This window comes from Varanus komodoensis, unplaced genomic scaffold (assembly GCF_004798865.1).
Source record: "Varanus komodoensis strain SLA01 unplaced genomic scaffold, ASM479886v1 scaffold16, whole genome shotgun sequence".
In the NCBI taxonomy this organism is placed as follows: domain Eukaryota; kingdom Metazoa; phylum Chordata; class Lepidosauria; order Squamata; family Varanidae; genus Varanus; species Varanus komodoensis.
Window position 1 is genome coordinate 17,754,794 of NW_025335468.1, and position 16,492 is coordinate 17,771,285.

At 39.4% G+C, this 16,492-nt stretch overlaps 1 protein-coding gene across 9 annotated transcripts in view; it reads left to right on the plus strand.

Moving 5' to 3' along the window:
* The window catches only part of TEAD1 (TEA domain transcription factor 1), a 231,230-nt gene that overhangs the window by 162,446 nt on the left and 52,292 nt on the right, over positions 1-16,492 (plus strand). For 5 of the 9 annotated variants that reach the window (XM_044425625.1, XM_044425623.1, XM_044425622.1 and 2 more), the window contains 5 exons: positions 6,266-6,277; positions 8,789-8,923; positions 9,128-9,174; positions 13,008-13,069; positions 15,397-15,521. In XM_044425625.1, coding sequence (XP_044281560.1) covers positions 6,266-6,277; positions 8,789-8,923; positions 9,128-9,174; positions 13,008-13,069; positions 15,397-15,521 — 381 coding nt within the window. The remainder of the gene's footprint in view (positions 1-6,265; positions 6,278-8,788; positions 8,924-9,127; positions 9,175-13,007; positions 13,070-15,396; positions 15,522-16,492) is intronic. The other 4 variants (XM_044425626.1, XM_044425627.1, XM_044425628.1 and 1 more) reach the window with 1 other exon arrangement.

Genomic DNA, 16,492 nt, shown 5'->3' on the forward strand with positions numbered 1-16,492 from the left:
CCAGTGCACTGACAGTCTGTGTAGGGGAGCAGCTCTCATGGTTCTTCATCTTTACAGTGAAACTGGGAAGGAGAGGTAGGTAGCTTGTGACCCTCCAGATGTTACCTTCTACAGCTCTTATTATCCTTCATCATTGACTAAATTGGCAAGAAATAATGAGAAATGTTGACCAAATTGTTTGGAAGGCTTCTGGTCATCCATCCTTGGCAGCTCTTCAAACAGGGGACTGCCCTTTCTAAAAGAGTACACATGGCCATCCTGAAATATATAAAATGTAAGCCTTCTATAATAACATGTATTTTAAATGCATTGCACGCACAAGTGGCTTCTATTCTTCCTTAATCTTGCTGCATAAACCTGCCAACTGTACATTTTAGATATGAAATAAGAATTTACCCAGACACTATCTTCTGTCTTAGTCCAAATTAAGAATATAGCTAGTTTATAAACAAGTAATTTCTAGAGTTGTGTTTATATGAGAGCCCTATAGTACATCATGATACTCCTAAAGAAGTATTGGAGGCAGTTCCAATCAGGAAGCCTCAAGAACATGACCCTGAATGTTTAGGAACATGCTTCCTCCTTTCATTATAGGGGATGCTTGTCAAATATGCCAGTCTAGATCTTTGGAGAACTCTATGCATTCTAACCTAGGTCTGAAAATGTTCCAATAAGTGACTGAGATTTCCTGAAAACTGTAATAATACGTTTTGATTTTTTTCCTCAGAAATAGTACTAGCTTTTATTTTCCACTAGGAAATGCTGCATCTTCTCTTCTTGCACTGGTGTACCATAACAACTGACTTTCCCAAATTGTGAAACAATATCCTACTTATAGCTGTGAACACACTCTAAATATATGAGTAGGTGTACCGATACTGAGAGAGTAGTTTTATACTTGGAATCGCTAAAGCTTTGACTTTGATTTCCAGTATTTATTAGCACATGATTTTAAAATTCATTAAAGGACAAAAAATTTAAAAATGCCTACAGTTCACAGTGTGCAGTATGCAGTGCTTTTTACACTATGCAGTGCTTTAAAATCCATTAGTGGATAAATTCCATGCTTCCTGCATGTAAAATGAAAATATTGTTGACAGTTAGGATGCTAAATATAGCTCTATATAGCTTCTTTAAAAAATAAAGGAGAGAAAGGAAAAAAAAGAACAATGATAAAAGCCTTGAAAAATTCCCTTTGATGTGAATGGAGTCTTCTGCATTTTGAAATACAATAAGATGGATTAATTGCTCCTCATTAGGCAGCAAGTTGGGACAGCTTTGAATGTGCATTCTCTATTAGCATTAGCTATTGCCTGGCTGAAATAGCCAGCTTTTGTATTTACTACCGTCTTCAGTAATAATAAGCAAATTGGAGATCATGGCTACAATTATTTAACTGTCTTTTGTGCAGAACTATTGTATACTTCCATGGTTTGTTTATCTTTTTTTTAGTTACAACAAATAATTTCAAAGGTTATTCAATTCAATACAACATGTGAGCAAAAATAAGATATGTAAAATTACTTATTAGGAAACTATTTTATGTTAGTATTTTATGCTTTTCTGTAAAATTCATTTTAAGACCAAATTGCAGTTTCTTTGGCTTCACATCATTTTTTTAAAAGTTATGTTTTGCTAACTTTCTGTCTTGGTTTTAATGAATACATACATACATACATACATACATATATATATATATATAGTACTACAGGATTCATTATTTTTGAAGAAGTGTTTTATGTTGTCTGTATTTTATACCAGGGACAGCTTTCTAAAAGTTATATTGAATGCCTCTTTTATCTCCCTGGGATGCAAAATAATTTTCATTAGAACAGGTTGGGATGATTGAATTATTTCATAATGTCTGATGGTTTCAAGCAGATTATAACCCAGAGTCTTTGGTTTTCTTGCAATATAAAATTACAGCAAGTTTGGTCACAGATTTTAAAAATGGAATGTCTTGCACTGACTGTGTTCCTCTTGTATGACAATTATTTCAGAACTAGTAGCTTACACATGGAAACCTGGGGTCTGATTCATTAAAATATGTTTTGTCTACCTTATATTTTTGCATATAGCTTAATGCTCTTGAATGGCTTGCAATTTACAAACAAGTAGAAATCATTAAAATATTGCTATCAACTTAGTAACAGTTGTAGCCTTAGAATCTTATGAACTGCAGATTGAAGACGCTGACCATGCACATCCTATTATACACACAAACGCCTTCCTGTTTTTAGCCCAAAGTTCATTTTTACATGCAGCACATATATTTTTTTCTCATCAGCCTTTATCTCATACAAACCTATTTTCTGACTCTGCAAGAGCAACCACAATACCCAGGGGTTTGAAATACCTTTAATTTGAAGAAAACCTTAAGTGTTTGCAGCTTTGAAACTTAGAGGAGAAAAGATAATGAAAGGGAGATATAAATGAGGGCTGTAAAATTAAAAAGCATGAAGGAGATGGGATGAGAGTTTTACTTAGGCCTGGCTTGGATAACACAGTACACTATTGTCGGTTAATTAGCCCTTGAGGAGCTGCAGTGTGGTGCCAGCTGTAATTTTAATAAGCAACCCTTGACTGTGGGTTGTCTATCATGCAAACCCAGCCCAGTGGGGTATTTTGAGGGATAAGCCTTCTATATCTCTGCAGCACAGAATAGGACCCTTGTTGAGCCTATAAATAGCCCCAACAGGGCAGGTTTATACAACACAGTTGAGAGATGGGGTAGCCGAAATGGGGGATGGCACATGCTACTGCCATGCTATATAGTCTACATAGGCTGTTATTAGTCTACCTATCCAGTGAAATTCACTGACAGTGGAATCGGGAAAGATGAAGGAAGGCCTTCACACAGTGCATAATGAAATTATGAAATCAACTGCTGCAGAATGTGATAGCTTGAAGAGAAATTAGCTAAATTCATGGAGAATAGGCCTATTGGGCTATTAGCTATGACAGTTAAATGGCAGCTTTCATGTTCCAAGGCTAAGACATGTAGTGTGAGAGGGCTGTGCCTTGAGACCATGTTTCTGGTTCTCCAGAAAGCATTTGATTGGCCTCAGTGTGAACACTTCCACAAGCATGAAACCATCTTGCTGATGAAACATCATCTCTCTCATTCCACCATCTTTCCATGGCCATTTTTGTACCATCATAGTATGAGTACTCTACCACCCCATTGTTTGTTCTTCCAGGAAATCTTTTCGATTTCTCTGAACCTTATGCCAGTACCCTTTCTTGGTGAGCATTCTCCTCACGTTCAGTTTTCTGAGCAGAGAAAATGTGAGGAAGAAACAGCACCATGTCTTAATTCCATGTATTGGATGGCAGCATGGAGTTAAGTTTTTGTATGTGTAAACTCTTTCATGAGAAGAATCTGTGTCCGTACCACTGTAAATACCACGTACATAAAAACTCCATACTCAATTTCAGTCCAAGGCATAGAAGGTGTGAAACAAGGCCAGCTATTATGTCTTCCGTACCCCTCCATAGGTGGGGTACCACATATGTTACAGGTAGAGCTGAGCATGAGGTGCAGGCGGCAGAGAAGCAGCAACTTGGATAGTGAGCCAGTGCCATCCATTGAGTCTACTTTTTCCACTTGCACAAATATCTGTCCATCCTAGGGATCTTGCCTTTCCTAAACAGTTACAAAAACAGGGATTTTCTTGGGGTAGAGGAATCTGAATGGAGCAATAATCCTCCAAGCATTTTTTCCACGGCCTAATAGAGCTCAGACCTCATGTGTTATACCCTGCTAACAGCATAATCCCAGTCACCTCTACTCAGAAGAAATTCCCACTGAACTTAGTGGAATTTACTCTCAGGAATAGGATTGCAACCTAAATCCTGTCCCCTCTTCTCAAAAGTTGAAGAGGATTTACAGGTACCAGAGCTATGTAAAGAGCCCTCCTACTACTTAGGATTTGGCTGGATATAATGTTTCTTTTTTAAAATAAGTTTTATTTGAAATTATAATCCTAAAGAACAAAGAACAACTAAAAACAACATCAATCAACAAAAACATCGGGCCTGCTGGGTCAGTTCCCACAACCTTTTTCTTTTATGATAGCTTAAAAACATATTTAAATCTATGCGAAGTCCCGTTCTCTAGCCAATAATAAAAAGAGTCCCAAGTTTGATAGAAGTTGGATATAATGTTTCTTTTGGGAAGGAAAATGTTATCCAGATTAGTCTGTAATTTAGTTGTTATTTAGCTCTGGAATTTATGGATCAAAAAATACGTAGTACTAAAACATCCCATTAAAAAATAAATATTTCAGATTGCTGTTGTTTTTGTTACTGCTATCATCATTACTGTTTGTTCAGAAGATTTAAAAAGGTTGAGCTAGACTAATACTGGATGAGAGTTAGCTTAGGAACTCTTTAAATGGAAGAAAATAACATTAGAAGTGATGGCACCATTATCTCTTTCTGGCTCTTACCGTAATCCAAATTTCTGTTCACATTTGCACTAGTGATTTCATAATTTAATTTAACTCTGTTTAAGCTCTTTCATGTTTACTGCAGCATAACTGACAGTAGAAACAGACACTAATTTTCTTTGGAAGTCAAAGCCTTGATCATTTGTGTTCATTAAAGATCCCAGTGTACTCAAAGGTGAGGAATAAAGGTGTTAAGTCATGTAACTTGGCCAAATTCCAGTTTCAGTAATTACTGCTAATCTTCTTGCCTAAATTCCTCATCCAGTTTTAATTGGATGTAGTCTTCTTCACTGGCTGCTCAAACTGTCATGCAGCATTTTAATATGTGATTAATCAGTTGTTATTAGCTATATACAGAAATTACTGAATATGAATGGAGGAAGTAAAGCTCCCTTTTTATTATGTAAGTTTGATATGATCAGAAAATCATGGACTGACAGGCAGGGGCCATTGATACTACCTAATCCCATTGACTCCTAATGAATATGTCAGACTTCTTCATGCATGACCTTCTTTACAAATTAATTACATAATCCAGATTATAGGGTGCCATCAGTGGCAATGTTAACAAACAAGGCACACCTTGCCAAAGATTCTTTAGGCAAGAAATAGCTTTGGAATAAGAACACAACAAGAGCCATACTGGATTAGACCAGAGGTCCATCTAGTCCAGCATTTTGTTCACACAGTGGTCAACCAGCTCAAGCAAACTGGATTAACAACCAACTCACAAGTGTCACTTGATGGGAAATTCTTTCCTGAAATAACAGACAAATTCTACTGTTGTGTTAGCTGTTTCACCTCACCGTCACTCCTGCCCAACACAAATATCTCCATACACGCCATATTTTTGGCAGGATACACTGAATTCTGTGTCATAGAATCTAGTAATGAAACAAAACCTAGCGAATGTCTGTCTGTGCTAGTGTCCAAATCGCTCTGAAGGCACAGAAGGGATTGGCCAAAGGCTGATTTCACTATGTTAGGGCTGCCATTGCCCTTTCTGGCTATGCAGCAGAATCTGTAGGTCTAACTCCTAGACTGAATACCCTGGCATTCAAATTGCTGCAATAACTAGGCTCTGGCTGTGAGATCCTTTGCAGCAGGAACTAAACAAACAAGGCCCTTTATTTAAAATTGGGTTCAGAAATGGAAGGCCATTTTTTCACTCTGAAGAAGATGCCCTTTCTAGTCATTTAAAATAAAAATGCATGACCCCAAAACGTAGGAGCCAAAAATAGGTCAGGTAGTTGGCTCCATGTTTCGAATAAGTAGATTTCTCACAGCATTGCTGCTGCTGCTGCTGCTGCTGAAAGCACAGTTTCTTCAGCAGCCATGTTGCTTTCAGACAGTTCCCCTGTGACTCTGCAGGAGTAGCTACAGATGGGTCCACAGGTGCTAAAGTTGCTTCTGGAACATTAACACCTGATCAGGTTTCTCTCTTGCATCCTGCACAGGATGGGGGAAGATGCTGCTGGAAGCAGCTGCTCCCTCTGCTGCCAGACCCCCAATATGCCAGCTCAAAATAGACAATGTGTAGTTTTTAATACAGAAGTTTGAGCAGGTTTTTAAGTAGTCTGATGTCCTGACTGTTATCAGAGGGGCATTAATTTTATCATTATGGCAGGCATGAAGGTGATTAGTGCTTTTGTTCTTTTGATGAATCAGATTCTTGGTGAAAATTAATAATTTTTTCCAACTCTTGTATGAAATGATTAGGAACATTTTCCTTTTGTAGTTGTGCTGTAGAATATTTTGCTAAGAAATTGAATTGTGCAGAAGCCTTTTAACAAACTTTTTGTTGTTACACTCAGGTAACAAGCATGGTAAGTATTTTCAGTAAAGCTAATATTATGTCCTTCAGCTGTGCTTGGCAGATGTATAGATATCTAGATATATATACTTTTTTTTAGCTAGCTTTAACTGTACTGTTAGCCTGTGCTGTTTCTAAAGGAGCTGTTCAAATGACAAAGCTGCTTTCTCTCTCTTCTGTCTTTCTCTCTCTCTCATTACTATGTATGGGCTTTCGAGGGAATATGTGTGTGAATTTGTATACTGTATTGGATGGCATGCATTCCTGGCCAGCATGCTTGTGACTTTGCTTGTAGCCATGAATCTGCCTCTTAGTGCTTGTGTTCCCTTCATTATTATGTCCTATATCCAAAATTTATTCTGGTGAGAAAACTGGTGGTCTGAAATATTACATAAACAGCCATTTAAGGTTGCAATCCTATTCATGTTTAGATGGGAAAAAGTCCTACAATTCTCACCATTCCTCAGAAGTGCAGGAAGTTGTGGGGCTTTTTTTCCCATCTAAATATGTATAAGATTGTGGCCTAAATCTCCTTAATTTTGCTGAAGTCAAATTTGTCCGCCCTAGCAGCAAGAAAGTTATCCCAGAAAAAAATCTTGGGGCAGGTACTGTAGTTCCATCTGTACATAACATTGTGCCTGGCCAGTATCTGTTCAGCATAGATCCCTGTATCCACTGTTTACAGAAACCTTCTTACAAAGCTGCAGCCATATATGAGCCACCTCTTCATGGGGTGATTCTGCATTGTTGAAGACTGTGTTGGTGTGTGTGAATAATACACCGTATTGCAGAACCAAACTCTGCTTTCCCCATGCAGTAGAGTCTCCCACATAGTTACATTATTTGTATGCACCTCCAGGTCTTCGCATGTAGAACCTATGCAAACTTTAGGTAGGTGTGTGCTGGGCATACCATGGATTTGAGCAAAACTGGTGTTTTTCCATTCCTGTGTAGGACGTGAACCTGGCTTGTCAATATTTGTTTCCTATTTTAAAACAGCTTTCCTGATGCTATGAGATGTGGGGGGGGGGGTGGGAGATTGAAAGCTACTAAGTCCTACCACCTGGTGATGGTAAAACTCATTGTTGGGGACTATTGGGCATGAACTTGGACTCTTGGTCCGAGGCTGGAACCAAACCTAGATTAGCTGTCCTGGGCTATATTCTTCACAAGCCTCAGAGTCCTCTACAGGATCTTGATTACAATGATGGGAGAAGTCTTAGAACAAGGATAGGCAACCCAGGTGCTGTTGGACTACAATTCCCTCACCACCAGCTTTGCTGGTTGGATCTGATGGGAGTTACAACTCAACAATATATGGCAAGCCAAACAGTGCCTAGCTGTGTCCTAGAAACTTAGCTGCCTGGTATAGAAAGCTGTACTTTAGGCTCCTGCTCCAGCCACTGGCTTCAGGGAGTCCTAACCAGGAGAACTTGCCCTCCAGGTCTAAAATCAGAGTCAGCTGCCTGCAATCCTTGCTTGATCATGTAGGGGAAACCAGCGGCCTCCATCTTCCCTTGAACATAGCCCCCCGTTGAATTTGAACAGCATCACTTTGGGTGCAGTCCTCTGCCTGTATAAAACAGGAAAAGTCCTACAACAGCCATGCTGTTGGCCTTTTTTCTGTCTAAACATACATAGGATGGTACACTTACCAAATTAAAGTTTTCACAATATATGGTTCTTCCCAGGAGTCCCTACTTTATGGGGTCAGATCCTGAAGGTATTGTGAAATTCCATTGATTTCAATGGAAGGGTTAAGCACATGTGACACTTTCACCTGCTGAAATCAACAGGATTTAAACTATGCAACTTTAGCTGGGTTCTATCCTTGCCTCAGGTTTCAACAGCTCACAGAGAGTGACACAAGCTGAACACTGCACTACAGCATGTGAGCAGTATTTTGCTGGTCTGTCCTCTTGCCCTTCTTCACCCAGCTTTTAAAGCAGCAGGATGCCTGCTTCCCAGCCCTTGAAGTGGGCTGCATAGAGAAGCAGATGAATTTCAAGCATGCATAAAAATCCTCCCACATAATAGTATTATGTTCTCATCTGCCTGGGGCCAGTGACCCTTATTACCCCTTCAAGGTAGTTACTTTTTAAAGCCAAATCTTAGTTCTGAATTAGTAACCTGATTTTGTTGCTGTTGTGTTGCAGTATGGGCTCAATAAAGGCTTTCAGATAATTCTTAATGATGTTCTAGTATTTGGACCGGGGGGGGGGGGGGGGAAAAAAGAAGTTAAAGGGCATTGTTCAGTTCTGATTCAGTTGACTCCCTATTGTTTTGCAATAGAGAATTCTGTTTGGAGCTAAACTGAGTCTAGATAATACTGAGCAGAGAACTTGCCTGGAGGCAATCTGAATGTATTTTGCTCCTATGCTACCTATTTCTGCATGGTATGCTTTTATTTTTCACATTTCCTGTGCTGTTTTAATTTTAGCATATGTGCTTTCTAGCTGTGCTTGCTCAGTGTGATTTGTTGTGCCCTCTGTATTAACGATTGTCTGTAATTGTCATGTTAAAGGATCAGACTGCAAAGGACAAAGCACTCCAGCACATGGCAGCCATGTCATCAGCTCAGATAGTGTCTGCAACAGCAATTCACAATAAGTTGGGCCTGCCAGGAATTCCCCGTCCTACATTTCCTGGAGCACCTGGAGTAAGTTAATTGGTTGCAATAAAAAATACATTTCAGAATGATGATTGGCAGGAAACAAGGAGTAGATCAATTAATTTATGCATAGAGAGTTCTTCCCTCTCTCATTATAACATTCTTTGGTGGGAAAAATGGAGGAAGTATGCTCTTAAATAAAGCAATTTTAAAAAGATTCTTTCTTTCTGTCTTTCTTTTTTCTGCATCTAGTTTTGGCCAGGGATGATACAGACAGGACAGCCTGGATCTTCACAAGAGTAAGTTTGGAAAATAAGACTATGCTTCTCTACCTATGTGTGCATATGTAGTTGTATACATATATGGTGCTGCTTGTGTATTGAAATGTATCTAGCCAAAGTGATTCAGTACCAGAGGCTATAAATGAAGCAAATAATGAGCAAGATGGAAAAAACTGGGGCAAGTAATGAGCAAACTGGAAAAGAATAGACAATTGTATAACAGGAATGAATTCTGTAGTTAATATTAGTTCCTGAATTTTAGACATTTTTCAAAGCATAGTTTTGCTTTTCTGTGATACTGCCTTTCCTTAGAATCATACACACTGTGTTGGGAAGATCAAACTATGCAGGGGAGTTTTAGTATGGGGAGTGGGAATCAAGTTTTTTCAGAAATTAGTTCCTGCATTGGATCAGGAGCAGATCTCAAGCATATTGTCCTTAATATGTATAATCCTAGGACTAGTAGGGTGCAGTTTCTAAAGGGAGATGAGGGAGACTGGTTAAACCCTGTAAGAAAAACCCTGCTTACCCCTACCACTGCTTTGTTAGTTCTTGCCCTCACCAGGCATTAATTATAAATGGAATTCTCTTCATCCCGTCCTTCCAAAAGAGCTGGCTCCACCCTCAGGGAGGTTCGTGCTGCTTATAGGCCAGACTCCTGGAACAGTGGATGTTTACAACAACCCACTAGGCTGATGAATCCACAACCCTTCCCCTGTGACCCTCCTTGTTCTGCAGTGACTCCCTCTGAAATAGGGGCCATCTGGTTCTCCCAGCTGCTTAGCTGATCTTGTGGCTTGTTAACCTTGACATTTCTGTAAAGCATTCTAACGCCTCCTCTTCTACTTGCTCAAATTCAGAGTCTGAACTCTCCAGCTTGAAAAGCGGTATTTTGAGAGTAATGGGCCTAGCCTCCTCACAGTTAGGTTTAATATTCAGGTCAAATACTGAATTCAAATCATGGTGGGATCTCTCAGTTTAGGCATTCATTGGAATGTGTAATGTGTTTTTATATGTCTGTATCTGCCACTCTGGAAGCTGTGGCTAAAAAGAAGGCAAGCAGTGTTTAAATAAACATGTAAATACACTGAAAGGAATTGAGTGGATGTCACAATCCTGAGAGCTGCTTCAGGCCACACAGCATGTTGAGGTGACAGCAGCAAGTCATATGCAGCAAGACATCTCTGTGGTCAGCTGCTGGAAAGGCGCGAGCATTTCCTATACCAAGTTTTGTTCATTTGCTCTATGATCCAGAATACTGGCCTAAGTACTTGAAAGGCTGTCAAAATGGTAGGCCAGGATCTTTTCTCAAACAACCCAGAGTGCAGGATGTAGAAGGATGGGCTCAAGTTACATATAGGTGTCCAGCTGGGTATCAGGAAAAATTTCCTGCCTGGTAGAGTAGTACAACAGTGGAACCAGTTTCCTAGGGAAGTTGTGGGCTCTCCCACACTAGAGGCATTCAAGATGCAGTTGGACAGGCATCTGGGAGGGATGGTTTAGCTTGGAGTCCTGCACTGGACCCAATGGTTCCTTCCTACTGTACTGTTCTATGAGCTCACCATCCTCATTTGTGCAATTCAAACAGCTTCTATCTGTATTTGCCATACCAGAAGGGAAGGGTCCCCAGCTTAAATATCCCAATTTGTCTGTGTCAAGATATGACACATATCTTGTCCAGTGTTCCTTTGCTTTCAGTATTATAATGAGAATAATTATGAATTTTATGTATACTATGACTGATTTCCTTACAAAAATCCTGTAATGTAGATGATTACTGTTATTATCCTCATATTACAGAAAGGGGGTTGAGTCTGCTGATTTGCCCAAGGCTTTCTAGTGTGTACATAGCTGAATGATTTGCACCATATATTTTCTTATCATAGCTTATCTTCTTTAATCAATATGCTTAGCTCTGTGTTGAATTTCTTTTATTTGTTTTTGGTCATTCATTGCAGGGAGAGGGTGAAAAGAAATTGCATCAAAATTGTGGGAATATGTGAGAATTTTGGATAAATGTGTCAAGGTGCAAGGCTTTAGTGCTTATCTTGCTGTAAGGAGGTGGAAGATAGGTTTGAGTGTGGTCTTTATTTTGCAATTTCAATGAAAAACAAACCCAAAAACCTTGTTCAGCTTTCAGGCATTCAACTGGGAGCAGCCCAGGTTCTGGTTTAGTCCTCCAGGAGGGTTTTTTGAAAGCTCAAGCAGTGGAGAACCTGCAAGGACAAAATGGGGGGAGAAATGGTAATGTAAACAGCACATGCAAACCCTCTAGCTACTACAGTATGTTACAGTAAGATAAATGCTGAAGCCCTACACCCTGACAAATTTATCTGAAAATCTCACAATCCTCACAAAATAGGCATAAAAGTAACTGCCTTTTCCCCAAGGAAATAAAGATGTGGGACTAAATATATTGTATCAGCTCCTACTAGTGCTTTTGGGGGGGGCGGACTTATTTATTTTTGCTATTTATTTTATTTATATACTGCACAATAACCAAAGCTGTCTGAGCAGCGTACAGCAGCACATAAATACAATAAGAATGCAACACAAACATACAAATAACACTAAAGTATCATAATTATTATAATTCATCATGCAATATAATACAGGGCTGAAATGCCCTGTCATAGTCTTAGCCAGACACTGAAAGGATAGTAGAGGTGGTGCCTGGCAGGCATCAGGGTGGAGCTCTTTCCATACTTGGGGCACCACCACCAATAAGTCCTTCCTCATCACCAACTAAGCTTCCTTAGGAGATGGTAGTCAGAGGCAGGCATCCGACCTTGGTCATAGTGCCTGGATAGATTTCTGGGAGGGATTGTGGGGCTAAGCCACATGGGTCTACAGATGAAACTGGGCCAGAATTGATATTATGAGTTTGACCCTTCTGGTCCTGGTTATTAATCTGGTGGTTACATTTTGTACAAGCTGTATTCAAGGGCAGCCTCACAAAGAATGCATTGCAGTAGTGTAGTTTAGAAATTACCAGAGCATAGATTGCTGAAAATGGCATTCCTGCCCCAATTGGAGCATAGCTGTGCTACTAGCTGAAGTTGGTAGAAGGCACTCTGAGCCATGGAAGCCACTCAAGCAATAAAGATGACTCAAGGAGCACCCCCAGGGTAAAAACTACTTCCTTTAGGGGGAGTGTAACCTCATCTTTTGAGAAGAACTACCCACTAACAGACTCTCAGTCTTGTCTGGATTGAGCTTCAGTTTGTTAGCCCTGATTCAGCCCATTCTTGCAGCCAGACACCAGGTTGGCACACCCAAAGCCAAAGAAGATTAAAAGAAGAAAGAGAGCTGCGTGTCATCAGCATACACTGATGTGTATACACATGGCATACACATAGCATGCCAACACTATGCCAAAACACTCTATCAGGTCTTTCACGTAAATGTTAGATAGCATGGGGGACAGAACCAGTCACTGAGGACTCTCCATGCTGGGCTGGAGCAGAATGCCACAAGTGCCACCTTCTAGAACTGACCAAGTAGGGACCTAAAGCAATGCAATACCACTATGCATACACTCCCAACTTGGCCAGTCAGGCAGAAGAATACACGGTTGATGGTTTGAAAGCCACTGGGAAATCCAGGAATATAAACAGGGTCACATCCTCCTGTCTCTTTCCCAACATAGGTCACCATATAGGGTGACCGCAGTAGTAACTTTGGTTTTTGGGGGGGTTTAAAAGTAAAGTAAATCAATCTGCTTGAAAAACCCTGTAATTGGAGGAAATTTATAAAAATACTGTTGTACTCTAAAAGAAAGCATCTACCTTAAGAATAAAACATGCTCTTATTAACAGCATCTGATTTCAGTGTCCAATGGTTTATTTCAGCATCAAACCATTTGTTCAGCAGGCCTACCCTATACAGCCAACAGTCGCAACCCCCATTTCAGGTAACATTTACAAATTTGTTTGTTTGTTTTAAGTTTCTTGGATGAAGTCTTTGCATTCCTTCAGAAGTGTCCCAAAAAAAAAACTTGTTTTCAGAGGCTTGGGAGTTTAAGGATTTTATGGAACTGCTTGACTGAAATGACTGTTACTGTGTATTTTTATTTGATTGAATTTAATGTTTATATCTGGTTTGCTTTAGTCCTGCTGTTTAACCTTTTATTAGTTTCAAGTTGATAATTGGAATTTAACTGCATATTATTGATGTTGTATTATCTTTATAAGGTGCCTCAAGAGGGATCTCTTTCCTATAGGCATCTTATAAGCATCCTTAATTAAAAGTATCACCCCATTTTCAAGCAGTTGTAGTCGTTTTAAACACATATTAAAATATACAAGGGAATGTGATAGTCTCTGTAATCAATTGCCAGAAATAAATATGTATGTAAATCAGTTTTTGTACAAGATTATTTGCATATTCATTGGAGATTATAAAATATTTATGCAGATTATATAAGACACCCCTGTGCTTCTGAGCATAGCAGTAGTGTGCTGCATATACTAGAATCCTTCATTGAAGGAGCACCAGTGAAAGAATGCACACAACTCTGGCCTTTCTAATGCTGAAAATCATACTTTGTTGACAAGAAATATTCAAAAACATAAGCATGTAACTTTTGATCAGTGAAGATGGCAAAATGCTGATGGGTATTGAAGAAAAGGCAGAACTGTTCAATTTCTCTTTAGGCTCCATCATCTTTCAGAAAGAATCTGTGTCCCATCTGGCATGTGTAACAAAAAGGCAATGGGGTAGGAGTTCAGCTTGACCTTGACGGAGATGATCAGGGAATTACTAAGCACTTTTAATGAGTTCAGTGCTCTAGAGCAGTTGAATTGCATCCTAGGGTGCTGAAAGAGCTAGTGGATGAATTCTTGGAACCTCTATCCATGTTCTTTGAGAAATCCTTGAGAATGAGTGAGGTACTGGAAAACTGGAGGAGGGCAAATGTTGTTCCTGTCTTCTGACTATCTTTCATTCAGTCTGCCATCAGTGCCTGGGAAGATTCTACAGCTGATTATAAAGCTCTCAGTCTTTTCCTTAGAAGTCACGGAATTGCTGAGAACTTAATGACTGAGTTCAGAAAACATGCTGTGAGATGCTGTGGTCTCTTTAACCACAATGAGCCACATTGCTCATGAGCACCAACTTTATATGCAACCCCCACTTTGAGGTTATCACATCATGTGTACCTGCTGAAGGTGGATTATGTGAAGCTTAAAGAACCCTCAAACAACTCATGCATTATGAAAAAGTTGTTTAACCCTTGCCTTTCCAGGTCATATGTCACAACAATCCCTAATCGCGGTTGAATATTCAATTTGGTGGCCACACTCTACTAGCAAGCACTGTAGCCTCACTCCTGTTGTAAGGACAGACCTGTTATATCTTGACTTCAGCACATCATTTGACAGAGAGGCCAGTTAGTCCAGTTAGCAACCTACTGGACTGTGGGCTGGGTGGCACTACTGCTAGTTTGATGCAGCACTATGGTTCCATGACTGTTCTTATAACAGTTTCCATAACTACTGGTCTCTCTGTTGTCTATGCAAAAGTAACTGGCAATAGATGCACATTCTTCAAACTGAGTCAATCTATATAATTTTGAGTCATTGTATTTCCATTTTTGTTGCTATATTTCTCTTTCTTTTCTTTGGCTGACAAATAAGAACATTTGGAGAAGCACTGCTTAAAGACACTGGGCAGCATCCAACTGCGTCATTCCATTAAAGCAAATGACATCGCATTAGCAGAACTGAGATTCTGAAATATGTGTAAGAGAAGGATCCAACTAAAGCTACATTTATGCAAGCAGTTGTGCATTATACTAAGGCAACTGATTGCTCATAACTCTTGCTAAACTCCTGTTGTCTAGTTCTTTATACAGTGGGTTGCACAAGCATAATGGAAAGCCACTAGCACAGTTGAAAATATCAGTGGAGTTCTGATACTGGAATGATCCTGTTGGATATACTTGCAAGAAATGCAGGAATTGCGTAGTCCCTAGAACATTGTCTTTCATTTTATTTCCATTGAAAAAAGATATGGGAATAAAAATAGACTTTTAGGAAAAGGTTTAAGAAACAAATTGTACAAATATACCAAGTCCATATTTGGAATCTATTCAGAGAAAATGTCAAAATGGTTGAATTTGTAATAAGAATTATAACGAGTCAGCTGGCATCAAGGTTTGCTCATTTACAAGAATTAATAACACAATGCAGATCAGCAAAGAATTTAACGACTTTATAAGGATGACTCTTTGTCCTTCAGGGTTTGAACCTGCATCAGCTCCAGCACCCTCAGTTCCTGCTTGGCAAGGTCGCTCTATTGGAACAACTAAACTAAGGCTGGTGGAATTTTCAGCTTTTCTTGAACAACAAAGAGACCCAGATTCAGTAAGTGCTCTCTGAAATGAACCTTGTAAATGCCCTATACAGCCATTGCTGTGCCTGTTCTCACAATTTTGTAATCATATTCTGAATTCATTTTTTGCATTGCCTTGTTAGATTTGTATTGTAGATAAACTTTATCTTATTAAACTTTGGCTTTTTGCTCTGGAATATTTCTGTTCTAACTCTTTATGTTGACGCTGTAGCTTACTAAAGTGGAGATTTCTGAGAATGCTAAAAGCTGACATCTTTCATTGTTGTTCTGTACACACTTTTCTATCCTACTATAATGCTTTGTTGAACTGATTTAGGTGTGTATAACTAAACTATAGGTAGATTTGGGCTGAAAAGCAACATTAAGAATACACTTCATTATTTTCTAAGAATCCCCTGCCTTCAATCTTCCACACTAGAAACATTTTAAACAGGTTTGCATGCTGTGCTCAACAGGAATGTATTTGAACAAATGCTTATTCTGAAATTACTCTGATCATATTCCATTGTCACTTATCAGGACAAAGAACATACCTTCATGAATCAAGATGCTGAATTAGTTTATTTCTTAGTGACCTTCAGTAACTAGGAACTTTGTAGAAGAGAACATGACATAAGAATAGAAGAGGAAAGAGACTAGATTGTGGAAGCCTGAAGTCTGTCATGAAAATGGGCATGTTTGTGCCTTCCTGTACACTAGAGTACCTCTTCAGGGCACCTTGTACAGGTGCACATTCTATCCAAAGTCGGTGCATATCCAATCTCAGCTTCTTAAAAACTCTTTCACCTACGATGTACTGGCAAGTCTGGCCCTTTTTCTTTGTCTCCAAACTTCTGGAGCATGACTTTCTCTCTCCCAAATTCAGTCCTTACCTCCTGCGATCTGCCTAACACATTCTGCGCTCCACTGAAACTGCCGTATCCTTACAAATGATCTCACTGACAGATCAAAGGTACCTACTTTGTACTTTCTTTCCTTGACA